General features: G+C 40.7%; 2 protein-coding genes across 9 annotated transcripts in view; one reads left to right on the top strand and one right to left on the bottom strand.

Moving 5' to 3' along the window:
• The window catches only part of slc12a5a (solute carrier family 12 member 5a), a 153,737-nt gene extending 137,014 nt beyond the window's left edge, over nucleotides 1-16,723 (top strand). For 2 of the 3 annotated variants that reach the window (XM_056396249.1, XM_056396266.1), the window contains exons 11-26: nucleotides 860-917; nucleotides 1,030-1,204; nucleotides 1,337-1,455; nucleotides 1,752-1,850; nucleotides 1,959-2,078; nucleotides 3,034-3,138; nucleotides 3,448-3,616; nucleotides 3,753-3,948; nucleotides 4,485-4,654; nucleotides 4,968-5,099; nucleotides 5,721-5,828; nucleotides 6,344-6,469; nucleotides 7,409-7,641; nucleotides 7,849-7,863; nucleotides 8,092-8,225; nucleotides 10,366-16,723. In XM_056396249.1, coding sequence (XP_056252224.1) covers nucleotides 860-917; nucleotides 1,030-1,204; nucleotides 1,337-1,455; nucleotides 1,752-1,850; nucleotides 1,959-2,078; nucleotides 3,034-3,138; nucleotides 3,448-3,616; nucleotides 3,753-3,948; nucleotides 4,485-4,654; nucleotides 4,968-5,099; nucleotides 5,721-5,828; nucleotides 6,344-6,469; nucleotides 7,409-7,641; nucleotides 7,849-7,863; nucleotides 8,092-8,225; nucleotides 10,366-10,457 — 2,051 coding nt within the window. In that variant the 3' untranslated portion in view covers nucleotides 10,458-16,723. The remainder of the gene's footprint in view (nucleotides 1-859; nucleotides 918-1,029; nucleotides 1,205-1,336; nucleotides 1,456-1,751; nucleotides 1,851-1,958; nucleotides 2,079-3,033; nucleotides 3,139-3,447; nucleotides 3,617-3,752; nucleotides 3,949-4,484; nucleotides 4,655-4,967; nucleotides 5,100-5,720; nucleotides 5,829-6,343; nucleotides 6,470-7,408; nucleotides 7,642-7,848; nucleotides 7,864-8,091; nucleotides 8,226-10,365) is intronic. The other variant, XM_056396258.1, reaches the window with a different exon arrangement.
• Nucleotides 16,714-27,013, bottom strand: ncoa5 (nuclear receptor coactivator 5). Of its 6 annotated transcripts, none has more exons than XM_056396280.1 (12): nucleotides 26,879-27,013; nucleotides 25,453-25,512; nucleotides 23,587-23,869; nucleotides 23,159-23,266; nucleotides 22,164-22,227; nucleotides 20,000-20,287; nucleotides 19,793-19,914; nucleotides 19,199-19,331; nucleotides 18,849-19,051; nucleotides 18,511-18,715; nucleotides 18,273-18,364; nucleotides 16,714-17,705 (listed from the first exon to the last, which is right to left on the bottom strand). In XM_056396280.1, exons 3-12 carry the CDS (start codon nucleotides 23,753-23,755, stop codon nucleotides 17,146-17,148), a joined length of 1,944 nt encoding a protein of 647 aa, XP_056252255.1. In that variant the 5' UTR covers nucleotides 23,756-23,869; nucleotides 25,453-25,512; nucleotides 26,879-27,013; the 3' UTR covers nucleotides 16,714-17,145. The 6 variants fall into 6 exon arrangements, with proteins under 6 accessions (XP_056252255.1, XP_056252262.1, XP_056252270.1 ...); XM_056396287.1 differs by having other exon boundaries at nucleotides 18,849-19,048; XM_056396295.1 differs by having other exon boundaries at nucleotides 19,199-19,328.
• Nucleotides 27,014-27,693: the final 680 nt, after the last annotated feature.

Here is a 27,693-nt window from a genome sequence, read left to right as displayed (position 1 = left end):
TGTTTTAAACGGTGACAGGCCAGAACCGCTACAATACCAGTCTGATTTTGACAAGGGGTAATGCATTGTTTTTCTGTCTGGCCCAAAGTATTCCCGTATCTTTCATGGAAGGTGACTGTTTTCTTAAATCCTGGTGATGTGACGTCTGAATCAGTTCGCTCATTTTTTTCCACTCAAAGATTTCTGTTCACCATGTTCATATTTTGCTTATGTATTTGTGTTCTGCTATTGTAATGTTGTTGAACAGATCTAAAATATACTATCATGGTTATGGCACAAAAGCAGTGGTGTGAAGTGGTGGGTAAACTGTTTTTTCTGGCACATCTAAGACTGCATTCTCCCTCCAAACTTTCCTTACACAGTCTTATACCGTGGAGGATGATGACTTTACTGTTTTGTAAAGTTTTAAATTGAAGGTTTTTGTATCCTAAATGATCTGAAACATGATTTGGCTGCTACACAGGGTGATTACAGGCCTCTGAAGCAGCCATGTTGAATGTATCTCACAGTAATGAGCTTAGGGGTCTAACCAAATTTGATTAGGACTTCTAATCGCATCATTGAGCTGCCTATGCAATCACAAGTTAATAAAGCAGACAGATATTAGTTACAATGTCACTGATATATCACATATTATCCTAAACAAAATCGATTGATGTATTTCCCCAGCAAATATAGTTAATTGATTTATCAGATCATTACATGGTTTTTCAAAGCAAAGGCTTATAATTGTTAATTAAGTCCTGCCAATCACTAACCAGGTCAATATGTAAGCTGGCTAAACAAATATCAAACATCCACAATTTAGAAAACAAAGCATTCGTCTGTATGACAACGTTCCTGATCTGTAACCGTTCAGACATGTCCAGCGTGATTCTGTTTGGTGCCTGCATCGAGGGTGTGGTCCTCAGAGACAAGTAAGTTCATTCTTCCTTAGCTGAGACAAACAACGTGCTATTAATTATACAATTAAAAAATGCAGATTTCATGCATTGGAAATGGCAAGCAACCTTTTCTCATCTCTTTTAGGTTCGGGGAGGGGGTGCACGGGAACCTCGTGATTGGCACATTAGCTTGGCCGTCACCGTGGGTGATCGTGATCGGCTCCTTCTTCTCAACCTGCGGCGCAGGGCTGCAGAGTCTGACAGGAGCTCCTCGTCTCATGCAGGCCATCGCCAAGGACGGCATCGTGCCCGCCCTTCGGGTCAGTCTGTCTTTGAATTTGCATATCATATTCATAATGTTCCCGTCCTTTCTAATGACTGCCGCAACAAGCAGGAAAAATCACCTCAACCATATCGGTGGTGTGAATGTGTTTTCTGTGTCATCCTTGCAGATCTTTGGCCATGGGAAGGCCAATGGAGAACCCACATGGTCCCTCCTGCTGACAGCTTGTATCTGCGAGAGCGGCATCCTCATTGCCTCCCTGGACGCAGTGGCTCCCATCCTCTCCATGTGAGAAGTGAAACAACAAACTCTTTCAGATTTCAGTGGGAGATTTCAGAGCAGCCACTCTCCAACAATTCCTTAAACAATGCAAATGCCAAATTTTGTGGGATTGGGATTTAGCCGATCACACGAATGGGCAGACCGCTTTTCTGCTTTGTTGATACATGTAAATACCAGTAAATGTGACAGGTTTTGAGGCAGCATTTTTCTTGGACTGCATTTAGTGAAATCACTCTGTTGTGTACCAGGACACCAGGAGAGCTCTGATTTACTACGTTTCTGTGCTTGTGTGCGTCCTGCAGGTTTTTCCTCATGTGCTACATGTTTGTGAACCTGGCCTGCGCCCTGCAGACACTGCTGAGGACTCCGAACTGGAGACCTCGCTTCAAGTTCTACCACTGGTCCGTTCAGCAGCTACTGAGAGAAACACAAACAAACATTTACCTTACGTTTACCTCTCTTGATCTCTATCTTACTGTCTGTGTCTCTGTATCTGTCCATCTATACAGGGCTCTGTCCTTCCTGGGGATGAGCTTGTGTCTCACGCTCATGTTCCTCTGCTCGTGGTACTACGCCATTGTCGCCATGGTTATTGCCGGCTCTATCTACAAGTATATCGAGTTCGCAGGGTGAGTGGAGTGCAACCCCAGGAGAGATTAGATTCGCTGGCTGCCATGGTTTTGGCTGGTGTGTGTGTGTGTGTGTGTGTGTGTGTGTGTGTGTGCATACTGTATATTGTAAATGTGTGTTTTCAAGTCCACACCATCAATCATTTTTGTTCGGGGGGTTTGAAAGGAAGATTGTTTTTTGGGTTATAGCTTCACTGTTTGTTTTGGGCTCTCGTCACCTCCTGTCATGTGAGACCCTAGCAACCATGTGTTACACAGAACATCCTATATCCTTCTATATAATTAATAATAATAATAATTATTATTATTTTGTTGTAATTTTGCATCTCTTGGTAGTCGTGGTGTGTCTCCTAGTCGTGGTGTGTCTCTTTGTAGTCATGTTGCGTCTCTTTCAGTGAAAGAGTTTGTCAGGACTCTCAGGTTCTGCTGCTGGTTCAAAACCTGCCACTGAACTTTAATATTTAGTTCACACTAAATATGAAGTGTGAGTAATGAAATGTTACTGTAACAAATAAACAAGAGCACATTTCTTTGAATGGATTTGGTTGGCAAATGTTATCAGGAGGCCCCTGCTTTTAACTGAGCTCTGTCTTTCCAACAACAAATGTTGGCTCTAGCCCAGGGGGCCCCTGACCCCTCGGGCCCCTGTGCCTGTGAGTGGAAGACCCGTTCAGTAATCCATCCATGCTTATAACCGAGTGGTACAGAGCCATTCAGGCAAACTAGTGTATTTAAGTGCTGTGATTCCCTCTGCTGAGAGACATCATGTTAACTTGACATTTACCAGCGATGCCCAATCCTCAATCACTCTGCATTATGTCAAACTGTCGTCTAAAAGTAGGTTTGCTTCAGTGTGCTGATTGTATCACTGTCCCTTTTAAATTTAGAGTGAAGCTGCACAACTACTGCTCATGTTTTGAGTGACAAATGTTGATTGGTGCTGTCTGTGTTTCAGTGCGGAGAAAGAGTGGGGTGATGGAATACGAGGTCTGTCTCTGAGTGCCGCGCGTTACGCTCTCATGCGGCTGGAGGAAGGTCCCCCACACACCAAGAACTGGAGGTATGACACACTGAGTCATACACTGTCTGATAAACACAGAGATGAACATGTCTGTACATGTTCGGGCATTTTCTCTCAGTTATAAGTGATTGTCCTCATCTCAGCTGTCAAACTGCAAAAAAGAGTTTTTTGAATTCATATTAACATGTCAACTTTTCATGCTGTTTTTTCTCTGTCTATCTTTCCCAACTAGGACTTTTACTTGGCCAACCCAGCCATTTCTTTCTTCATGCCTTTATTTAAATCTCCCTATTTCTTTTCTGCACTGTATTTTCACTCTCTCTCCCCTCTGATCTTATCTCTCTTCAGGCCTCAGTTGCTGGTCCTGGTTAGTACAGACGGCGAGCAGAACGTGGAGCAGCCTCGTCTGTTGTCTCTGACCAACCAACTGAAGGCAGGAAAAGGTCTCACCATTGTTGGGACAGCTCTAGAGGGCACATACCTGGAGAACCATGACCAGGTCCAGCGTGCAGAGCAGGTAGGGAGCCTTTAACCATCAATAACCAACGTTAACAGTTTAAATTCTCAAAATGTGAAAAAGGTCACAACTTTAGGATGTTGTCCAGTTCGGCCCCTTTCAGTTGTAACGGTTACTCTCTGTCATACCTTTGTAGGCGCTGCGTAAACTGATGGAAACAGAGAAGGTGAAGGGCTTCTGTCAAGTGACCGTGTCCTCGAACCTGCGTGACGCTACATCCCACCTAATCCAGGCCGGTGGGCTGGGCGGTCTGAAACATAACGCCCTGCTGGTCTCCTGGCCACGCAACTGGAAGCAAGGAGACGAGCACCAGACCTGGAGGAACTTCATCGGTGGGTCACTGGGAAAGAAAAGAAACTGATAATTCAATCAAAAAAGGCTGAAATCTGATTTGTTTTGAGGCTCATTTGTCATGTGGACAAGTGAAGTGGTGCTTAAAGACTCCTGCAGGCTTCAAGCTCTTTTTTATGTCCAGCAACGTTGCTGCTGAAGCACATCAGCGAGACAAAATCCCTAACAGCTCCAGCTTTTGAGCAGCTGATCTTTCTTTTCAAATGTCAAAAGAAAATTCCTAATCACACAGTACAATGTTTTAAAAAAATAGGAAACATAATGAATCAGAAGAGGATTTGCTCATGCACAGCAGAATTATTTATCAGTAACAAAAACTCTGAAGAGAAAAGAGAAACATGCCTATGATAAAGTCATATCTAATCAGTGTCAAAACTTCCTGATGAAGTCAACCAGAACCAGTCAAAACAACTTAAAATTGTAATGAAAACTGCAGTAACAGTAATGAAGAGAGCTTGTAGAAGTAGCACAGCTGACGCTCTTCCTCTATCGCTGCATCTGTCTTTGTGTTCGGCAGAGTTGGTGAGAGAAACCACAGCTGCTCACTTGGCTCTGCTCGTCCCAAAGAACATCTCGGCCTTCCCGTCCAATGGCGAGCGCTTCACTGAGGGTCACATCGACGTGTGGTGGATCGTCCACGATGGAGGCATGCTGATGCTGCTGCCCTTCCTCCTCCGCCAGCACAAGGTACCGTGCAGTAATCATTACTACAACAAAAGACAAAACAGGGATGCATTATTAGTACAAAACTCAGTAAACTGTTAAAGCACAGCCTGGATTCCTACAGGCACATTCATGTTTCTTACAGATTATATAAACATTTTAAGAAGTTCAGCTTGTAGTAGATGTAGCTCAGACATAGTTTCTTTAGCACAGTTTTGTCCATAACATAAAATAAAATGAGGTTTACTAATAGTAAATAAAACTACAGACAGTAATCAGAGAGCAGTTGAATTATGTGGATACATTTATACCAGAAATGATGTTTTTTGCTCCTCAGGTTTGGAGGAAGTGCAAGATGCGCATCTTCACTGTGGCCCAGATGGACGACAACAGCATCCAGATGAAGAAGGACCTGACCACATTCCTCTATCACCTCCGTATTGACGCTATGGTGGAAGTTGTAGAAATGGTGAGTGTTTTCTCAAGACTAGACTGACTTTTTAATATCTGACTGTAACAACCATTATATCAGTAAAAAGATTTATATAAAGATACATCTATAAAGGGGGGGGGGCTGCTGCTGCTGCTGACTGGTGGTTATCCCACCATTAAATACAATATCTTAAAACCCTCTTCCACTCTGCCTTTCCAAGGTTGGAATTGAGGCGAGCTGTGTCCAACACTTTTTGTAACTTTCCAAAATCAACAATTCAACCTGCGGATCCACTTAACGCACTGAGTGGCCAGATGTGTGCAACTGGAAAACTGGGCAGGAAATGAATTAAATCTCTCAAGCTGTTCATTATTCCCACAATTACTTTTGTCACTTTCCAAGGGCAATAGCGTGAAAGCCTCCGCGCCGAGGCTAACCGAAAGTATGCTTCATTATCCCGTGTTTGAATGATGAATCGTTTCTTACCCTCTCTATGACGGCAGGTTTTTCACTCCTCATTCAACAGAAATAAACACATTTGATTTGAGACTTGGTCAGACGATACGTTTCATAAAGGACTTTGTTTCAAAATACACTGGGAGAACGCGTATGAAACCGCTCATAAGTGACTTGTTTTGTTTTTTTCTTTCATCGCAGCACGACAGCGACATCTCAGCCTACACTTACGAGAAGACTCTGGTGATGGAACAACGGTCGCAGATGCTTAAACAGATCAACCTGACCAAGAACGAGCGCGAGAGAGAGGTAAGGAAGTTTATGTCAAAGTTTTGCTGTTTGGAAACGCACTCAGAGATGTACACATGAAGTTCACGACTCAACGGGCGGATTTGACTTAACGTGACACAAAAACCCCCCGGACAAAAGCATATCTGCGCTTAAATGGGAGCGATGGGAGACCATATTTACCCTCTCTATCACTGTTGACTGCAGACTCTGCTTTGCTTTTGTGCGTGGGGGCATGATGGTGTTTTGACAGACGTGGAAAATAAAAGATATTGATCTTACATTATTACCTCCCTCATAGTTTTTGTTGAACTGTAAGATTGCTTGGTCCTCTTGGTCGATAAAGTTAATGAGTGCTGTGAAATTATCCTCACTTTTACTTTACTTGAATCAGTGAATCATTGTTGATATACAGTAAACAAATCTCTTGTAAAAACATATTACTGACTTCTTTTGTTTTTCATGAACACTGGACAAAAATATCTCGGCTCATATCACTTCTCTCCTCTCCCTCTCTTTCATGTGTGTCATCACAGATCCAGAGCATCACTGATTCATCCCGTGGGTCTATCCGCCGTAAGAACCCGGCCGCTGTGACCACCCAGCTGAGCGTGACCGAGGATCCACCAGCAGCCAGCAAGGAGGAGAAACCTGAGGAGGAGGTAGGGTCAGCTCCTCCAGTGGAGAACAGACCTCAGTTTGAAGTGTTAAGTTTCTAAACAAGCTCTGATTTGAGTGATTAGAGCGTGAGTGATGCGATAAAACTAAACACCCACAGGAGATTTTTTTTTTTTTTGTGAAATGTACAACTAAAAATAGTAATATGAAGGTGTAATGACAAAATAGAAATACTAATATCTCCAATGATTTAAAGGAATAGTTTTGGGAAATATAGTTACTTCTTGCAGAGAGTTAGATTAGAAGATTAATACCACTGTCATGTTTGTACAGTAAGCAGCTGCTGGTTAGCTTAGCATAGCATGAGGACTAAAAACAGAGGGAAACAGATAGCCTGGCTCTGTCCCCATTTCCATCTACCAGCATCTCTAAATCTAAATAATGAACATGTTGTTTCATTTGTACAAAAATCAAATGTGAACATGATGCTGCTTCACAGACGATGTGTCAGGCCAGCTGTTTTTGTTTGTTTCTTTTCTAAGCCAAGCAGCTGCTGGCAGTAGCTCCATATTTACTGTAAAGGTATGGGAGTCATATTCATCTAGCTCTCAGTAAAAAGCGAGGAAGCATCTTTCCCAAAATGTTGAACTTTCCCTTCAACACACAAACATTCAGCCCAAGCTGAGATAATTTGATTCCAGTGGAGTTGAGAAAGACTCGTCCTCTTTCTGGTATTTTCAGTTTTCTGTTGAATGATGTTATATATCACTGTTCTAATAGCTCTTGTTACTGACTAAGAAAGCAGGTAATGTACAGAAGGAAACACCATAAGGCTCTTAATAACACTTCTCTTTCCTCTCCCTCTCTCAAACTGTGGCTCTCTGTGACTTAACCTGCATTCCTACATTTCCACCTCAACTGTGACTCTTCCATGTAATGTACATGTAAATCCACATCCGTCCTCTTTTCCTCTCGTCTCATAGTCAAAGTCGGCCTCTTCCCCTGTGTCCTCCCCTACTCAGGTCCAGCTCATCCACGACAACACCACCCCGACCAGCCCCGCAACCCCGGCCACCCCGCTGACCCCCGCAGAGGGGGCTCAGAGCCCCGGGGATCAGATCCAGATGACCTGGACTGAGAAGTGTGACGGGGAGCCCGCCAAGCCGCCTGGCGCAGCCACACCAGAGGGCATCAAAGACATCTTCAACATGAAGCCGTGAGTGCTTTGAAATGTTCAGTGAACCTTTACCTGTTGTAAAGGTGAATTACCTTCCTGTTCCTGACAAAGAGCCTCAAGTCTCCAAAGTCTTTTCTGCTGTATAATATACGACCATAGAGGTCTGCCAGAACGCTGTTAAAGAAGAACTTTGAATTTATAGCTTAGTACTGATATTCATGTGTTTCTCTCCTTGCCACGCTGCAGTGAGTGGGAGAACCTGTAAGTATTGAAGTTCCTATAAACATCATTTAGTCCATTCACATCTCATATTGACCGAGTTGGTCTCATGAGCAGATGAGGATGAAATACTTGCGTGTGAATGAGCATCTGTCACCATGACCAGCTCGGTATCACGAAACGCTGCATACCACACTTTAAAATATAACGTGTCTAGGCCTCAATCAGTGCGTCTTAATCAATTCTTTGTTTTAATGTGTTCTCGCTCAGGAACCAGTCCAACGTGCGACGTATGCACACAGCACTCCGGCTGAATGAAGTCATCATCAAAAAGTCCTCGGAGGCCAAGCTAGTCCTCCTGAACATGCCCGGGCCACCCAAGAACCGGACAGGTGACGAGAACTGTATCCTTTACCGCGAGAGAAGCGGGTCGACTGAGGGTCCTACAGATGCTGGAGACGGTGCTGCCTTCCTTTTTATAACACAAGTAATAAGAAGCGACACTGTTGAGTCACCGCTCATCCATAAACAGACAAAAAGAATTTGGACCAAGTAATCACTCATAAAGCTGATCTTCATAATAACCCCATGAATTTATAATGTAGAGCTTTTTTATGTGTTCCTGGTTAATCAGTATTACATTGCTTCTTCTGAAACAGTGAAGTTAAAAGGAGCATCACCTGGTGTGATGGTCTGCCGGGATGCACTCTGATCCTGACTATAGAATGATAATGGCTTGGTCCCATTACAATACTAAACTGGGAATTCTGGATACCTCCAATGTGGGGGCTGAAAAATGGAGGCCAAAGATCCCATGGCACAGATATACTGACCCACGTAGGTGTAATTATGGCGAAACAGAGTAAGTAAATCGACATTCAGGTGGTGTGCAAAACAGTGAAAGTTTTAGTGGTGCTCTGTAGATACAATCAACTTTAGTCTAAGCCTCCAGGCTCGGTCTTACTCAAGGAGGAAAAGTTTGATTTTGTGTTTCAGCAATAAACGATAAGTTAATTGACTTGGATTCAGGAATAAAAAAAAAAAAGCACTGTGATTTGTTATCAGAAGATAAGTGCAAGATGGCAACAGAGACAAAGTAGTAATTAGGATTTTGGTTAATTCTTTTTAATTACTCTTTTGACACTGCGTTTTGATTCACATAGATTCTGTCAGTTACAGTTTAATACATAAATCACATGAAATACGTTGTCCACATTTTGTAGTACTCTGATGATGATATAAGGAGTTTATCTTTTATTTAAAGTTATACTAATCTAATCTATGTTTTAATATTAACAATGTATCATTAGTATGTGAATGTGAAAGGTGTCACTTGTAGTGATGAACCCACAGAGAATTATCACAAAACCCTGCAGTTCTCCTCAGCTCCGCAGAGCTTTGAATGTCTTTCAAGTTTTATGGTTTATATCTTTACTGTTTGGTTCAGTCTCCGCTCTAATCAACCCTGTTACCAGCAGCCAGTGTCCAGCAATCCCAGTGTGCGCTACCTGTACCAAGCCGCAGACCCACAGTTAGCAACTGACTGGGGAACATAGTCGAGCAGTTAGAGTCAGATATTCCCTCTGGAGTTGGTGGCGATCAAAACACAACTAAGAGAGAGTGAATATTGGAGTTGCTTTTGTCAATGGAAGAAACACGACTCCAGTTGAATGCTAATGTTGGTCTGTGTCAGATGTAAATAGGCAACTGTTCGCTAACATGTTCGCCATAACGACTGTGAAAGGTGATATTTCCATGTTGTGTTTACAGCTCGTTGCCGCTGCTGCTGTGTAGCTGAAAAATCAATGAATGCAGCTTTAAATTAGTCACAGGAAATGTTTTGCAAATGCTATTTACTGCAACTGTAGATCACCACAAACTAAATTGCTATTGAGTGATAATATCTGACAAACAAATAATGCTGTTACCACTACTGCAGAATAAACACTGAAGCATCGAAGCAGGATGAAGAGGTGAGGTTGATAACTGTGCTGAAGAACACCTTGAATGTGGGCTGCTGTTATCCTGATAATTAGTGTTTAATAGATAAAAGCAAAAAGGTGCATCTGCACTTTTCACCACTTGTGGGCAGCAGAAACAAGCTGTAAACAACACGCAACGCAGCAACATTATCGATCATTTGGAGTCGTGTTTTCGGCCACATGTTGAAGTCCAATATTTAATCTCCTATCAGTTTTCAGGCTCCACTGTGTTCATGTTCACCAGCCAGTTTTAACTTTGTGTGAATACAGTTTGTGGCTGAGCAGAGTCAGTTTTTTAACTAAAAACAACTACCTGCTGCTGCTGAAGAAAAAGTTGTGAGAAGACTGAACCAAAACAGTAAAGTTGTTTGGAGTAAACCCGACAATGAGCTGAAAGACCCGACAAAGTAGAAGTGAAAACTGATCCGTGTCACATACAAGCAGTCACATGATGCACTGTTAATACAAAAATATATTGTATGGACCCAGAATCACTTGCTGTATAATATATATGTAAGTGTTGTATTTGTTTCCTGTAGTTTCTTTAACGCTTCTCTCTCAGACATGGAGTTCCTGGAGGTCCTGACTGAGGGTCTCAACCGGGTCCTCCTGGTCCGCGGAGGCGGCCGCGAGGTTATCACCATCTACTCCTGAAAGAGCAGCCCCCTCCCCCCCGTACCATCCCTCCGCCCTTCCCTCAGCCCTGTTCCTGTGTCACCTATGCTCCCGCCCTCTCATCAACGCTGCTTCATCATCATGTTGCCCCTTACCGTTTATTTCTGTAAGATAGTCCTCTCACACTCAACCAATAGCTCAGCTCAGCTTCAGCACCTCTCCTTCTGCTCCACCCCCAGCAGACCACTGAGCAGTATCACATGCTCAGCTAGTAAACCTTTCATTTTAGTCTCATAAGCTACTATATCTATCGTAGGCTCTAGACTAATTTAGATGCTGTCTAGATTTGTTCTTAAAGAGACATTTTTTTTTCGTTGCTCGTCTGTATTCTACTGTAGTAACTCGCATTGAGTCGGAGTCACTCGGTAAAGAGGAGGGAGGTGGTGGTGGGTGTGTGTTGTTAGCTGAGGTGTGAGCGCACATGCATGTATGTGTCCGTCTTTGTTTTAATCTCTGCAGATTCTTCTTCTTTCTTTTCAAATACAAATGTGGCATAGAAGCGGCTTCTGCTTGGAAAGAACGAGAGCCAGCTGAAATGAGCTCAGTGTAGGTTTTCTGTTTAGTTCCCTCGTGGTGATCAGACACCTCCCACAGCGTTCCAGCCTGTTGTCTTTGATGTGATTTATCTTTCAAGGCAAAAGACACTGCGACCCACAGTCTGGACCACCAGCTGGAAGACAGAGAATATAGTTAAGTATGAACTGTGAAATTCACATCGATATTCGAAGAAGACTGAAAGGCACGTGGATCAAACCTGCAGTATTATCTTTAACCTGATCACTCCTTAGCATGAGATCCTTATAACTGTGTGTGTTTTTACTCCACTCGTTCTGTTACTGCCATCACTGTCTTCTACCCATCCTCCTTTCAACTCATCTCTTAGTGGCTGTTTATCCCCGTGGCCACTGTTAGTGCCAAAAAAAAAAAAATACAACAAGGCTAGCTTAGTTTTTAGAGATTGACACGTAATTAAACTGTGAATAGTGCGTTTCCTAGCAGAAGGCTGGTGTGACAGTGGAGTGGGGAGACGGTACAACCCCCCCCTCGAGGAGATTATCATTGCCAGCACCCCTCGACCCTCGTGTGGATCACTGTAAATAATGTACAAGCTCTGGCGCGTTGTTCAGTATGAGTGTAGTATTTTTGTGACATACTAAAAAGCTTCTAGTGGAGAGAAAACGTTCCTTCGCTCAGAGGGACAGCTCGAAAACGTTGTTTTTAAAATTTATTTATTTATTTATTTATCGGATTTATTTATTGGATGGCATAGGCTCCTGTCACTATGGTAACTGTCATTGTAACCTCGACAAGCACTGCACCTGCACTGTCCGCCACTGTGCAACAAGTGAAATTTTGATGAATTCATCAAGATCATTAAATTTAAAAAAAGAAAAATACTAAATGTTATTTTTTCATCTAGAGAACAAATATGTATTTATGTTTATAGATAGAAGTTACACATATTGATGAAATAGTTGTAATCATTTTGATTGTCACTCAAAGATATATTGTTGCTTTGCCAAATTTAGATACATTAAATGTGCCATATGAAAGTATTTTTCAAAGAGACATAGTGAACAAAATTCTATTGATTAAATCAGAGAGAACAAAGTGTGCTAAAAACAGAGGTGTCTACATGAAACTAGCATGGTGATGACACTGTAGTTGGAGTCGCCCTATAGATGATAAAGGGACAGATGTTCAGACTTCCATAAAGCGACCAACACCCAGCTGTTGAGGTATCAGCTCTTACAGAGGTGAGAGTCTGAACATCTGTCCGCTGATTGTTTATGGGATCTAGTCTAAATAAATAGAGAGGACAATGGCTTCTGTAGCTAGGAAACTCACTTTGTCCACAAGACTGAACTCTATGCAGTAGACTCTCCAGTGAGATTTTATATCCTCTAGATTGGCTAAGATTTGAGCCACACATGTCCCTGACTGAATGACTTGTGAGCAAAATCATATTTAGGTTTTAAAAAAAAAAAAAAAGAAAAGTGCATCTTGGAAGGAATGTGCAATAGTTGAAATCCGGACTCATGTGATCATGTTATTTATTTTTTTACACATATATTTTGTATATGTAGATTTCGTAAGTCTTATAAAATCCAGATTCATCTCACTCTGACCAAGGACAGCTGTCACTTTACTTTGATTATTTCTGTTTCGTTTCTTAAAGAAAACTGTTTTTGGTCAGTTGCACTTGTAGTAGAAATATTAATATAAACAAATCCGTATATATATACAGTATATACAATATAGGAAAGCAAAACATTAGTTTCTAGAACTATTTAAAAGCAGTATTAAATGTTTTTAGTGTTGCTTGAATGTTGGACCATATGTTGTGAATGCTGCTAGTATCTATAGTTTTATTTGTACTGTAAATAGAGAAGACTAAAGCAACATTAAAGATCAAGTGAAAAGGGTATAGACATACATATCAGTGGTGGTGGCTGTCTAACAAGACGAGGCTGTACCTGTAAACATTTGGCCTGTGATCTCTGGACAGGGTTAGCTTTCTGTTTTATTAGAGAAATATACTGAATACCTTGATGCAATATTACGTCTGAGAGCAAAATCCTTCACCCTTTTATTCTCTTTTTAAAAAGAAATGCTCTCGTCATTATTCTCATATTTAATCCCATGAGTAAAGTGAACCAATTTTAAGGTAACAGATGATTAATTTACATCGTTTACTTCAAGAAAATACCAAAATATGTTTCAATATGAATATTTATGGCTTATCTGCTAAACCTTACTGTTTGCAAATTTTTAACACACCTACCTTTGACACCTATGATACTTAAGAAGCAGCCACTCCTAGTTTTCAAAGATTTTAGGGTGCCAAGTCATGAAGATTTTCTTTATTAAGCTTGTCACACTTAACTCTGACAAAGGGGTTGTTTAACGCTCACATACGTTTTTGAAGAACATGGCTATTTTGGGATTGTCTCCACAACATTGCCTGCATCAACTGAGCCTTTTAAATTTATTCAAAAGAAAAGATATCTGATGTTTATTGGAGACGTTTATTGGAAATGAATTTATTTATTGAATTATAAATGTTTTATAATTGCTGTTTGCATGGTACTATGTGGCAATATTTGTTTTAGTGGTTTCTATAGTGATGACTTACATGTTCAAGGTGCAGAGCTGGGAGGAAGGTCGTCAAATGTTCTCATTGAGTTGGACTTTTTGAGAACTCGGGAGTGTTTGCCAGACAGTCAGCGACATGGCTAGACCTTGAAAACAAGTCTCTTGCAAAAAATAAGAAAACGTATGAGTTCACTATATTGTTACTTGTTATATTTCAATCTTGCTCAAGTAGTCTTATGTAACGTAATAGGAGATTTTGAGTTTGCGAATGAATGGGCCTTGAGAATGGTCATTTCACCTTTGTAAATATATATCACTTAAGTCAGAGACACTGTAACCTACTAGTGTTGTCTTTTGTTGTACACTGTTCTATCACTGTGGACGAAGTCTTAGAGTTTTGTATGATTATGTGCAATATTGTTCTCACAGCTTTGTTTTTATTTTCTATAAACTGGAGGTGTCAGCAGTCACTTATTTCATCAGAATGTTTGTCACCAGGTCTTACGGACCCTAAAGATCTAAAGTGTTCATCCCAAATGTGGCTGAGGCAGCAAAGCACTTTACACTGAGGGGGCACTCTGTGACGGGATCAGTCTGCAATGGGGGTGGGGGTCAATCAAGAGCCAGCCTGCTCTGTACAGACTCTATCCCACAGTGATCTCTGGTGGCACAGGAGTGTATTACAGCCAGCTGTGGAGGTCTGACAGCTCAGACTCAAATAGAATCATATCCCACTATTTGCTGCAGTTTTGAACTGCAACAACCCAGAGATCTACCTGCTGATTTCGTTTACATCTCTTCATTTGAGCATTTTCTTCACACGTTAGCATGCATTGCGTTCTTTCCTTTCTCTTGCCAAACTTCTTTAAAAGAATAATAGTAACTGTTAAATTTATAGTGCTTGTCACTCAATCTGTGAGGTGAGCCTTCCCAGAATCCACCCCCCGACCCCCCCAACCCCACCCAAACCCCTTCTGCCCCAAGTTGCCCTGGCCTCTCCCATCCCAGCCACTAAATCCACCCCAGCTCTGTATTTTAAATGTGATTGCAGTATAATTCTGAAAAATGATCAAAGAATATAAAACTCGCGCTTCCAAATCTGGCACTGGCTCCGCTTGGACGTCACGAGATAGTCGACTCAGAAACCAGCATGTCCCTCTCCCCCCAACTGATCCATGATTTAGATCAGATCCTTCGCCTGCACAACTGTAGCATGAGACAAACCTGCCGGTGATCATTACTCAGTCTCCATCCTTAAATGGATATTAAGGGCTCTGAAACACATCTGTTACCGGGTTGAGGAGGCTGTCCTTTAAGACACCAACAGAGGAAAAACAAAACAAATCCCAGATTATTGCAGAGAGGGCTCATGGTCTGCAGCTGAGGTTAGATCGTACCCTGCAGTATCTTCGCAGACGCATCAGACAGAGGTGCCTGGTGCCGGAGGTAAAACAGCAGCTGCACCTACATTTCACACAGTCTATCTCTCTGGGAGGCAGATGAGAAAAACTCAAGTGGCTATCCATGTAGTGCAAGCAGAGCCCTGTTCCAGTTATGTTGTGTAACTCAGTGCATGCATGCAATTACCCTGAACAAGGTGTATTGGAAATATATTGGGTGTTTGTGGTATAAAAGTATTTTGTTTATATCAGTTACAAACTTTTCTTTCTACCACTATAGTTTTTTTTCTCTTTCCTTAGGACTGGCCAATCATTGTATCCAAGATGAATATTAGTATTATTATTATTATTATTATTATTATTATAGTACAATATTCTATTTTTTATGGTAGATTTGTTGACAAGGTCCTCTGTGTCAAATATTATCTGACTACCAAAGTATATTTCAGTTAACGACATAAATGATCGTGTGAAAATGTGAGCTCCAGTGAATTAGACAGACGCGTAAATGCTGTAAATATTTGTAGCATTTATCAGTTAATGGATACAAATTATTCAAAACGATAAAACTGTCCGGACGTGCCAAATTATTGGAAGTGTTGCCTGCAAATCCACAATTTAAATGAAAAGTCACCCTGGTTCTTTAACTGTCTATAAATATAAACATTTCCAATCGCCAAAATGTTTTTTTTTTGTTTTGTTTTTTTATGTAGGCGTCCAGTCAACCTTAAAAGGAAGAGTGAAGCATTTTGGGAAATCTGCTGCTTGTTCTGCTTTTTCACTGAGAGTTAGCACAGAGAAAGGAAACGAGAAACAGCTGCGCTAGCACGGTCCAAAAGCTCACTAATTGACATGTTTAATTTGTACAAAAACCAAAATATAAAAAGCTGTTACGTGGATTTTATCTTGGATGGTAACCGTTACCAGGCAGCCAATGGCAGCACGGGAAGCTAATGGTCTGACATATGACCCCTCACAGGACAAAAAGTAATCGTTTTTATGGTTAGCCTTTTATACAGCTTTAATCAATATAAATTATTCAGATTTAGAGCTTCATATTTAACTGACAGACATGAGTTATATGGATCTTCCCATTCAACTCTTGGAAATAAGTGTATTTCCCAAAATGTCTTTTCTTTCAAGACTTTATAGCCTTTGTAAATTCACTATTTTATTTAATAACCAGTTCCTCCCCCCCATGAGGAACCCAATCACTGTGCGGGTTTGTTTTTAATTCACTGGAGTCGTGGGAAACATTTTATATGGATGCTTTAAAAATGTAATGGATGTAGATACGGATGATTTACACAGAAAAGACACGTGTATCAAAATTTCACATGATTTTTTTTTCTCCCCCATTCTGAACAGTTCATTGATACCGTACGTAGTCTTATGGTAAAGCCGTAGTGTGTTCCTTTCAGTTCTGTGGGAGTGTGTATGTGTGTACATGTGCACTTGTAACTGCTGGGGGCGGGGGTGGTTGTGGGCGAGGGTGGGAGGGAGCTACATGTAAATAAATCAAGTATAGTTAGTGTGGAGGTGTTTATTTTTTGTGTCAGTGTAAGTTAAATATTATAAAATAAAAAAACGTATTATTCTCTATTGTGTTTCATGGTACATTAAAAAAAGAGGAAAAGTAGTTTTATCTTACATTTCAAATGCTTATATCTCTATGGCTTCTGGCGATACCCGTTCCATTTTATAGATTTGTCAGCACAAAATGCAATAAACCAATACCATTTTATTACAGCAATTGTGTCTTGAGTTTTTAATCATGTCTTCATTTTGACAATGAAAACACAGAACAGATCACGGCTGGAAAACAACTAAGGTGTCCATCAAGAACCAAAATGTACTTCAGACATGCACCATTTCTTCATTGTTGAACTCACACGCAAGAAGACTCCAATTATCTTCTGGTTAATAACAATTGAAAATGTAGACCATTAAGTAGTCTGAACAAGTCATCAAATTTGACTGAGGACAACGCCTAGAATAAAAAGATTTAATAATAAAAAAAAAAAAAATTAAAATAAAAAAAAAATTAAAAGCTTTTACAAAAACATCTCTACGGTTTACCTATACACAGCTGGTAAACACAGTGTTGTGTCTACTAGTATCAGAGGGAAAGGTGGACCTCACATTAGAAGTAATTAATATTCTACACTCCGTCAGTAGTGTCGGGGATACATGGACATAGACGGGGCCTGGCCCATGCCAGGTGCTGGTCGGGGGGGTGGCTGGGATGCCCCAGTGTTCACCAGGTGGTTAAGAGATGGTCCGCTCTGAATGAGTGTGTCAAGAGCTTTCTGGACACTTGGGTTGTCAAAATTGATACCTGAGGCAGAGGTGGGGGGCCTCTGACCACCTGGTGCAACTGGCATGCGGCCCGGTGGGGTGCCGTAACCCTGGGATCCAGCTGGAAGAGGGCCAGGCATGGCTGGGCGGGGTGGATTCTGGGAAGGGGGCGGGCCAAGGGAACTGTAGGCCTGCGAATGGGAGGAGGCGGAGGGCAGGCCACTAGCGCCTACTGAGGCTCCGGAGCCGCTGTTGAACAGGCTGAGGATTTTAGCCTGCAGCTCCTGCTGATGGCTGGGGTTAGCTGAGGCGCTAGAACCAGCGGACAGGCCGAGGTGGCTGGACTGTGTGGCTGTGAGGGTAGAATGGGATGAGGGTGGCAGTCCTGCAGCTGAGGGCGGAACGTCTGCAGGAGCTGCAACATGGACTGCAGCTGTAGGGTGAAAGGTTCAGTTAGAAACAACAATACTGCACTCAACAGTCAGAGGACAACAGACAAAGCTGGTTTTCAATGTACATGCTCATGTGTATATTGCAAGAGTTTCTGGTTGCTGAAATTGTTCCTCCTCATCATTTTGACCAAGGAAGACATTCTTTAACAATTCCACTGTTAGAGATGTGGAACCAAAATCTCAGTCTTCATTCTGGATTGTGAAGTTGATTTTAAATTAATGAGGATTCAGCAATCTGATAAATGATGTGGGTATCCAATAATACAGTCTGTAGTTTAAAATTTCCTCTGTCACTGTCCCTCTAAAACAGATCAGAAAGGAAACAGTGTTTGTCGGGGAAATTGTGCTAAAAATAAGAAGAAACCCACTTAAGCTCAACTTTGGAATGTGTTTCAGCACAAAAACGATAATTGCATATTTCCTGTCCACTATCGTTGCTTTAGGAATTATTCTTTCAATTTATATACGGGCATGTGAGTATTGTTTGAAGAATAAACATATAAACTTACATATTACACTAACATTTAATGTGACACTTAATGTCTTACCTGAAAGAGGGTCTGCAGCGCTTCGTACCAGTCGGGCTCTTTTGTCCTTCAGGTATGCAATGAGACTGTCCAGCTCCTCAGGGGTCACAAATCTACCCAAGAAACACAGAGAATTTTTATTTTTTTTAATTATCCATGAGAGGCCACAGGCCCTATTGAAATTTAAACCTTTCAAAAATGAAAACTGTTACTGAGGGTATGATAGAAATTTACTTATTCAATTCTACACAGTCAATACCTGTTTTCAGACAGCAGCGTAATGGCAGTGAGCACAGAAATGGGGTGGCTCTCTCTGTCAGGCTCCCTGAGTAATACGTCGTCTGCCATCTTGGCAGCCTTTCTGGCGATCTCCTCACGTTCTTTCTCACGGTTTTCAACTTTGTAAGCGTCATAGTTGTGGGCAACTAGCATCATGGCATCCTGCATTGGCATGTTTCGATGCTCTATGGCAATAAGGACACAAAAAATATCATGTGAGACAACAAAAGAAGATGAAATGCTGTGCTAGTTACCTTAGGAGTGACCAAAGCAACCACACCAACCAATGGGTTCATATTGTCGTCTTGTCCGCATTACCTTGTGGTGTGCCGAACAAGATGTTGACAGTGCAGGATCGGTGGACCTGGTGCTGCTGGGTAATGATGATGGCAAAGGGAGTGCGGGCTCGGCCTACATCCTCCAGAGCCTGGGTTAGTGACACTTCTGTGTTGAGGAAGATCAGGTCCACCACCATGCCCAAATCACGGACCTTCCGCCCGACCGTCTCAGCATACTCCCTACAGTTGTTATCGAAGCAGAAGTACACACAGACACACACACGGAGGAGCGATATGAAATGAAAACCTGCCATGCACTGGTTGAATATTTACAGAGACGTTTCTGGTCTTACAGCAGTGTTTCCTGTGAAGAATAGAAAGTGGACATACTTTTGCGCCTTATTGACGACGATCACAGAGCAGTCAACGGGACGGTCAGTGTCGTAGCGCCGTTGGAGTTCTTCATAGTACTGTCGATACAATTCATTACGCCGACGCTCTTCTGGTCGAGCACGATCATCTGCTGTTGAGGAAGGGAAGAAGGGGATTGGATAGTTTAATGTTGGTATAATTTCCTCAATTTGAATACAATTATAAACTTACATGAAAAGTCTGCTTACAAAGCCAGTCTGGGAATTCCTGGTTTAACATTTTACAATGAAATGATCAGAAAACACATGTTCAACTAATATGTAGTTTAAAGAATATAGTTCAACTAATTTGAATATTTTACAGGTTAATTATATTGTAAAAGGTGCGTCTGCTACAGAAACATCTTATGGGACGTTAGAAAAAGGAACCTGGAGAGTTTTTTTTATTATTATTATTATTATTCAAGTAATGAGGGAAATTCTAATCTATCCAGGAGGAAAAAAAAAAAAAAAAAAAAAAAAATTAGATGCACAAGTGAACACAAGTGTCATAGTTTTGGCGAAGTCAGTCCAACTAAGTCAATTTAGCATGTACACTGGATAGTACACATACCCTCTGGCTCACGGCGTCCATTCCAGGGATCTCTGTAAGGGTCCCTGTAGGGTTCATCCTTCCTTCGGTAATAGTCTTCTGCACCACTGCCACTGCGGTAGTATCTGTCATAATCATCTCTGCTGTATGGAAACATTTCAGGTTCAGGCAAAAGTGTAACAGCTTAACTCTGGAATCCAAACTGTTGGGCTGAATGTCAGCAGTTACCTGTATGCAGGATCCCTTGGGTCACTTCTGGGGTCACTTCTTGGGTCGCTTCTGGGGTCATTTCTGGGGTCACTTCTGGGGTCCTTGTCTCTGCTCTCTGAGCTACGGTACCGGTAATCGTGGTCACGAGAGTGGCCACCCGGCCTTGCCTCTCTACCCGAGTCCCTCCCATCACGGCTGTCCCGAGACTCACGTCCATCACGCCCGTCGCGCCCATCACGCCCATAAACGGGTGAACGGGACCGACCCCGGGGTTCTTTGCTGTCCCCATAACTGCTATACGGGGCCCTGAGAGAGATGTTATCAATTAGTGCAAGAACGGCTGGAGTTCAGGCTGTTTATGAAACACTAGAGGGAATAGGAATTTCTATCCTCGACTGATGAGGACAGGCCTACAGTTGGTACTGTAAATTTAATGAAATCTGTTCATTCCTTTTAACAGATTTTGTGAATGTATTTATTCACACAACCAAAGCAGAGCAACGAAAAGCAGCTATTGTGTTCGCAAAGGGAACTAGCACATATTCAGTCCAGGAGGTGATTCCGGTAAGTGTCCTTTCAACAACGATCTTTTGAAAATGTCCAGTGATCCGTGTCCGCAACAATATCGATTTGTCGACCATTTGAGGTTCATTGACCATAAATCCAGCTCTACACAAGTACCTTGGTTGTTTAGCCTTTGTGAAAAGGGCAGTTTATTTTGTGCGTTTTGCTCAATTTGCTTACGATGATTTGCGTTTTGTTCTTCAGTAAAAGACATTCCCACGCGGCAAATATGTCACCAAAAGAAAAGAAAAAGTTTGTTTGCTTGAAATTTCTCAAGAAACCAGAACTACAATAGAACTGTAGAGGTCTAGTACAACTGATTTCTTACCTTCGAAAATTTTTTAATGTTTCAAGAAGGAGAATACTTTGAACTGCATAGGAAATTCTGGTGTTTCTATATATGAAGCAGTCCAAAAGTAACTGTAGAAATCAAAAGAAATAAAAAACTTCTTTCAAAACTAGACTTCCAAAAATGTTAACTGACCAACTTATATCCAAGTGGAAGCCAAGTTAAGAAATGTTTGTATTTTTCTTGGTTCTCGGTTTCCTAAATCATCATGATTTCTTTTGTCTTCTATCCTGGACCTCAAAAATAGTAGAAGAAAATAGTACCACAAACTAGATATTAAAATAACCATCATACGCGTTGTTTGCAGTATGTGAACTCTGAGCTGGTTACAGTGGCACCATATAGAAGTATCGAGGCTAAACCTTCAGTCGGTGAGACTCAAAATTACCGGCCAACACTGCTCGTGTGCTGATTTTTAACCATTATTAGCAAAGACTGTGTTGCACTCACGCATGTGACACAATCATACTGATGGCGTTACATAATTCCACTGACTGACAGTTGTTGGTGCTAGCATGTCAAGAAATGTAGCAATGACCGCTCCTTACTAACAGACATGGATGTTAACAATGCAGAGTTCAAAAAAACGATCAGCTCTGCATTTGTTTTGAGGAAGGAAAAAAAATAATTAAAAAAAAATCAGTCAACACAGTTATTAGGCATCAAGCAAACACAATCTGTTTTAGTGAGAAATGGTGAATGTAAAATTAGCTTTGTTTACATTAAAAATGCATCCACGGGATACCTTTTAACATTTCGTACATCAAAATCTGTTTTCAACACGTGTTTGGCTCTCAGAGAGCTGTTCTTCAGACTAAATGTAGTTTAAATGTACACACCTTATTAGTTAGCAGTCATGTTGTAGCACATGAACCTGCTTAATGGATATAGGGTGGGACTAGCATTACATTTTCTTCAGCTGGAAAAGTTGCTTATTGTAGTTGTAAGATGAAATGCGATACAAAAATCAGAAAAACGTGAGCATTAAAAAGCCATAAAGGCAAGAATCTCTGAGACAAAGACACTTAAGTTACATTCATATGTCTCTTTTCTTTATTTGACACATCTTGAAATTTTAATTTAGGATGAAATATCGTCTGTCCCATACACCATCACAAACCCACCTAATGGTACGATAAGTTCCATCAATCAGACTTCACCACTGGTGGAAATGACAGTTGGGGAAAAAGATAAATACGCTTTTGTTTTTTGTTTTTTACCGACACCTCAGAGGCGATAGTTCTTCACACCCATTTCACGTTACTTTACCTTCGTGGAGGGCTCTGCTGGGATTGAGGTTTAGCTTGCCGTCTCTCCACTGCCATATTTACATCTGAAAATAAATCAATCCAAACGTTGAACATAACAGTGACATGTAAATCATCTTATTTGTTCACGAAGAATGGAGGTCGCGTCAACACTTCCACGATCCAAATGAGACTGAGCTCCAATATCCAAGTTTGAAAATCCAAACTGGACGAGATGTCAAAATGCAACAAATCGAGTTGCCAAATCTGTGGAATTGAGTTTAAGATGGAGAAATGAAGAAATTCTTCTCTCCCCTTCAAAACTGGCTAAACACTAGCAAAGCTTGAACATGTAAATCAGATTTTCAACTTGAAATTTGGCCTTCAGGAACTCCAAAAACCACAAGAGGACATTTAAATCCACGTTGAAGAAAATTCCAAGACAGCGTTGCAAATAAAAACAAGAGATTTCAGAGAATCAGGCTTTGCCAGAATTTTATAATGCACTTTTTTTATTTGCGTTATTAGCCAATAATTTAACATGTCTACAAAAAGACAGGTTAAAGTAGAAAAATCAGCAAATTCAATCCTCATTTTGACAAGTTGTTGGTTAAATCATACAACCGTGTGGTTAGTTGTGGACGAGCATACAGCTCCACTTTCATCATCACTGTTATGGGCATTTCACTTACAGGATGCAGTATATCAAATCATTAATATGATGTTTAAAGAGCATACTATTTTAGGCCAACTACTGGTTTAGTGTTAATCCTTAAAATAGCAAATTTGCTATTTTTTTTTTCCTTTCACTGGCATTCTTAATGAACAAATCTACAAAAACAGATTATCTTCAGGTTTAACACTTAAAACCATTACGCCCAATCAAAGTGTTTTTCCACATAGAGAACTCCCCCAAAAACCTTATCTTTCATAAGTTTGGTTTTGTTGCTTGCTGTACACCATTAAAAGTCTTTGCCCTTCAGCCAGACAATCACACCTTCTGCAGTCAAGGCTTACCTATTTTATAACCTTTATATATTCGACCCTTTTGGGCCGCCTTTGCAGCTTCGGCTTCCTCAATGCGTTCAAATTGTACAAATCCAAACCCACGAAACATGGATACGCCTGGAAGAGGAACATTTTAAAAATGGTACAAACTTAGTTTTTATTAGAACAATTTGGATACCTACCCATTTATCCACTTAAAAAAAAAAAATCATCATTACTAATTTTACATGCTTCTATTTCATAAAAGAAAAAAAACAAAACAAAAAAAAAAAACACCAAAAAGCAACAAACAAAAACACTACTCACGATGACTAAATTAATGTTACTACACATCTAAAATATTCCAACTGCGACATTCAGGGACAGCCTGTCTAATTCAAGTTACTGTCATGAATTCAAATTGACCACTTATCGCTTATATCATGTTGATTACTGACCGACTATTTTCCCGTATGGGTTGAACAGGTCTTCCAAATCCTTCTTTTCCATGTCAGAGGTCGGCAAATTCCCAACAAAAATCCTTCTCTCCAAATCTCTAGGATCATTACTGCTGCAGGAGCGTGAATAACGTCCTGGTGACGTGCTGCGGCTTCTGCGGCGAGACATGACTCGATCCGGGGGGAGGGGGGGGTTCACTGGTTTCTTTCTTCGTATGTCTCAAATGCTTGAAAAAGTTTGTTTTGTTTGCTATTAAGCGTCTTTAAATTGTCGTCCACGATCCTGAAACATGTCAGGGAGTTAAAAGGAGAAATCAAATTCCTTGGAAGTATAAAGAGTTTTAGTGGATCAAGTTGCAGATGAAAATCACAAAGTTCAGACAATGAAAAATTGAAATGCTGTGGCAAATTCTTTTTCAAAAGTAGCGAATACTCAAGTTCGAAATAAACAGTGCTGCTGAAATCGCAAATTCTACCGAAACATTTTTATATTATACTGTTTCATGTGCCCCGCATTTCCCCCGTGCTCATTTGCATGGAAGGTTATTACGCGATTAAACTCTGCACCGGACATTTGCACACGCGAGTGTTTGCCTTGAATTATGGCATGAAGGACAGCAGTAGGACGTGAAACGAAGAATATATTAACAACAAAAGCAAATGCAAATTCAATGCAAATTTGGTGATGAAAATCGACTTCCGTCCAATTTTTTCCTAGTGTAGAGATGTGAAAGCTTTGCATAACCAGCCCACAATTTCACTTCACTCGTGGTTTGGCAAGGCTCTGTTGTTTGACATAGATGCCACCCCATGGAGCACTGCAGGTGAACCAATCCTAGACGTGATCGAAAAAATGCAAACTTGGGATGCTTTCACTGGACGTTCTTTCAGCAGGATGGCCGCTTTGGAAATGACTAACTCGCCACAAAAATCCGTTTTGGATAAAATCTTATTTGAACAAGTTGCTCACTGGTCGCATATGAAAAGATGTGGTGCCTGTCAAAACTTTAAAAATGGCTTGAACTGGATGGTGAAAACACATTTCATGGTACGCAACGCGAAGCCATAAATATTTCACGCAAATCAAAACCGCAAAGTTGTACTGCAGTTGTTGTGAGAAAGTGGAGCAAATGGCACAGGTACCCAGAGATATACACAGCGTCAACTGTGCAGCACGATAAGCTGTTATGAAATTGTCAACACAACTTTAAAGTGGACTCTTGGCCATAAAATAGTTACAATCCCAGAGTCAAATATTCAAAAAATGTTCCATGATATAAGTTTAGGGTCACACCACCATCCCATCTTTGTTTCTCTGGAAAATAAAAGCATCTCAATGCAGCTGATGAAGTTTCGGTTATTTTGTGGCAAGAGAAATATGCCCCGTTAGGTTCGTAGAATTTCATTAAATAACTGCGGACAATTCTCCATCAGTGTTTTCTAGAAATGGAAATGTAGATTTCGCTCAAATCATCCTCTTCTCTTGAAGTGGTAAATACATCTTGAGGAAAATCGCATTGATGAAATGAAATCATGGGCTTATGGTCACTTTGAAAATGCGCAAGTTCCTTGTGTTCAAACAAACCAACAGTCTTAAAAGTTTTCAGGATAAACTGACGTTTATACGTGGCACAAAATAAAAAGGTTTCAGAAAAAGAAACTTTGAAGGTTTTCAGTCCCAACACATAAATTCATTACCAACTGACATTTTGAAGGGAAAGCATCCTGTTATATTACAGAGTTATACAGTAGGTCTAAAAGTGAGACCTATTTTCCATGAATGGGAACATGGTCTCAGACTTTTGGACCCCACTTTAGCTGGAGGCAATTTACATAATGCTTTTGAGGGAGCAACCCCTTACATACCTTAACTTGAACCTGGATGCCCTGGATTCTGTGTCCACATAATTTAAAAAGCCAGAGTGCCTGAAAGGAATGAAATAAATATTGGCACAGTTTATGAAATAAATCCTTCAAATGCTTTTTGATATCTATAGTAGCTTCGCACTATGTAGTTTACCATTTTCCAAAGCAAATACTAAAAAGAGGGGAAGTCAATTCAATTCAAGGCAGGGACCATAAATGAGGAGTCTGATTGTTCCCAATTTTTTTTTCCTACAGGCTGAGCCAATGACCCCAAACATACAGTCATAAAGAACTATCTTCAGAGAGAGGCATGTTCACCAAGATGCTCGGAACAAACTATCTGCCAAGTACTTTGAGACTGTGTACAACTGAGTGTTTGTAAGAGACATATCTTTGGAAATGCTTTCTGCATTGGAGACCTCTATATCAACATAGAACTGGAAATTATATCCTCACCACTTGTCCAACCCAGTGACGTTAATTAGCCAACAACAATCAATATTTGATGAGACACTGAGGTATCAACAGAACTAAGCAGTAAAACAGGTTACATTATTATTACATATTGTTTTGGACAGTTGATTTGTTTTGTTTATTTTCTCAAACAGATTAAAATTAGTCTGTTGCTTGTGTGGCTGAGCAATTAATCATAATCTAATCAAAATTGCAATATGGCCAGGAGCAATGTTCAAATCACATGAGCTGCAATTTATTGATGATGATAAAATACGTCTCACATCACAATTTTTATGTTTTTAACTCACAATGAAATGCAAAAATTACCATTGCCAACTGAAATCATCACTCATATCACAAAATTATTATTTTTTCCACATTTTTCAGCCGTGTTGTTTGGGATCATCTAAGTATAGTGGTTTTGAACTGGACCTGGTCTAATGTGGACTAGATGTGGAAAAGGCAATGAAATCTTTGTTTAAAGAAAATGTTTTCAAAAAATTAAAGGCTTTAACTACAATTTCTCGCACTCTTTTACAACAGTGAGAGGTGCACACACAAAAAAAAAAGGCGAACCGGTCTTTCACTAAAGCAAGTTAACCTTTCCCTCGGTGAATCGGAAGCTAACTTTAGCGCTGTCGTCCACCACACCACACGCGCCGGTCGCGCTGCCAATGGCGTAAAACACGTTACAGTACCAGGTTCTAGGAATTTACAATCATTCAATTTGGTTGTTCTTTCTTTTTTTAATACAGTCGCTACAGATTAATATCGCTGCCCTCTCTTAGTGCGGCAGCATATGCATGGTTAGGATTTACACGTAGCTAGTCTTATGTTAGCGGTTAGCTGCTTAACGTTAGCTACCCGTTATATTCAAACCAAACGGCTAGCTACATATTCAGCTACGTTAAGGTAAACGCGTTCACTCCGCGTGTTGTAATATCAAATACAAAGGAGCACATTTACTCACCTTAAACTTGTATTTTTATCTCCGTTTTCATTCGCTCAAGGCCGCAGACAGGTCGTAACTGTATTGCTATCTTCCATAGACAAAGCTGCAATTCTTCTTCTGCTTAATTTACTTCAGATCGGTAACCACAGCTAGGACTATTTATACACATCGCCCCCCACTGGTTAGCTGTAAAATAACCCGCCATTCAACACTCAGTTGCCATTTTTTTAAGGTACAACTGGCTAAAACAGTCCTGTAATAAACCCTGCATTAATCAAGAAACCCCTAAAATGAAAATGATCAAGATACTTCAATTTCTTGCAATGGGAAGGCTCAGTCACAAGATAAAAGTTAGAAGGAGCAACTTCATAAATGCAGGGCAGCGTTACCCAGTGGTCGACAATAAGTGACCTGATTTAAAAATTAATTAGCCCACTCCCGTCACTCCTATATAATGTATATCATGAAAGGATTACTTGTATACAATAATATTTAAGGTCTAGTAGATACTGATTAAAATGTACATCTCGTCAAACACAGAATTTTTAAGAAATACGGTGCGCAGTGAATGCAGCAGTATAACTCCCTAGTCGGTGCTATGCTGCACACGAGTTTTAAATTATTGTAATTAACACTTTTTGACTTGTAAATGACGTACATGTCAAGATCTAAATAAACTGTAATTACGGATGTGAAACTCAGATTTTTCTCATCGTTAATCTGACTTGCGTCTTTATAATAACAATTGAGTGTCTATAAAGCAAATAAACATGGGTGCCTGCGCCACGCATGGTCAGTCTTTCAAAACAGTTACACCCAAATTAAATTTATTT

This window comes from Seriola aureovittata, chromosome 2 (genome assembly GCF_021018895.1).
Source record: "Seriola aureovittata isolate HTS-2021-v1 ecotype China chromosome 2, ASM2101889v1, whole genome shotgun sequence".
Taxonomy (NCBI): domain Eukaryota; kingdom Metazoa; phylum Chordata; class Actinopteri; order Carangiformes; family Carangidae; genus Seriola; species Seriola aureovittata.
The sequence above is the reverse complement of the archived record's forward strand: the minus strand, read 5'-3'. Positions and strand labels throughout refer to the sequence as shown.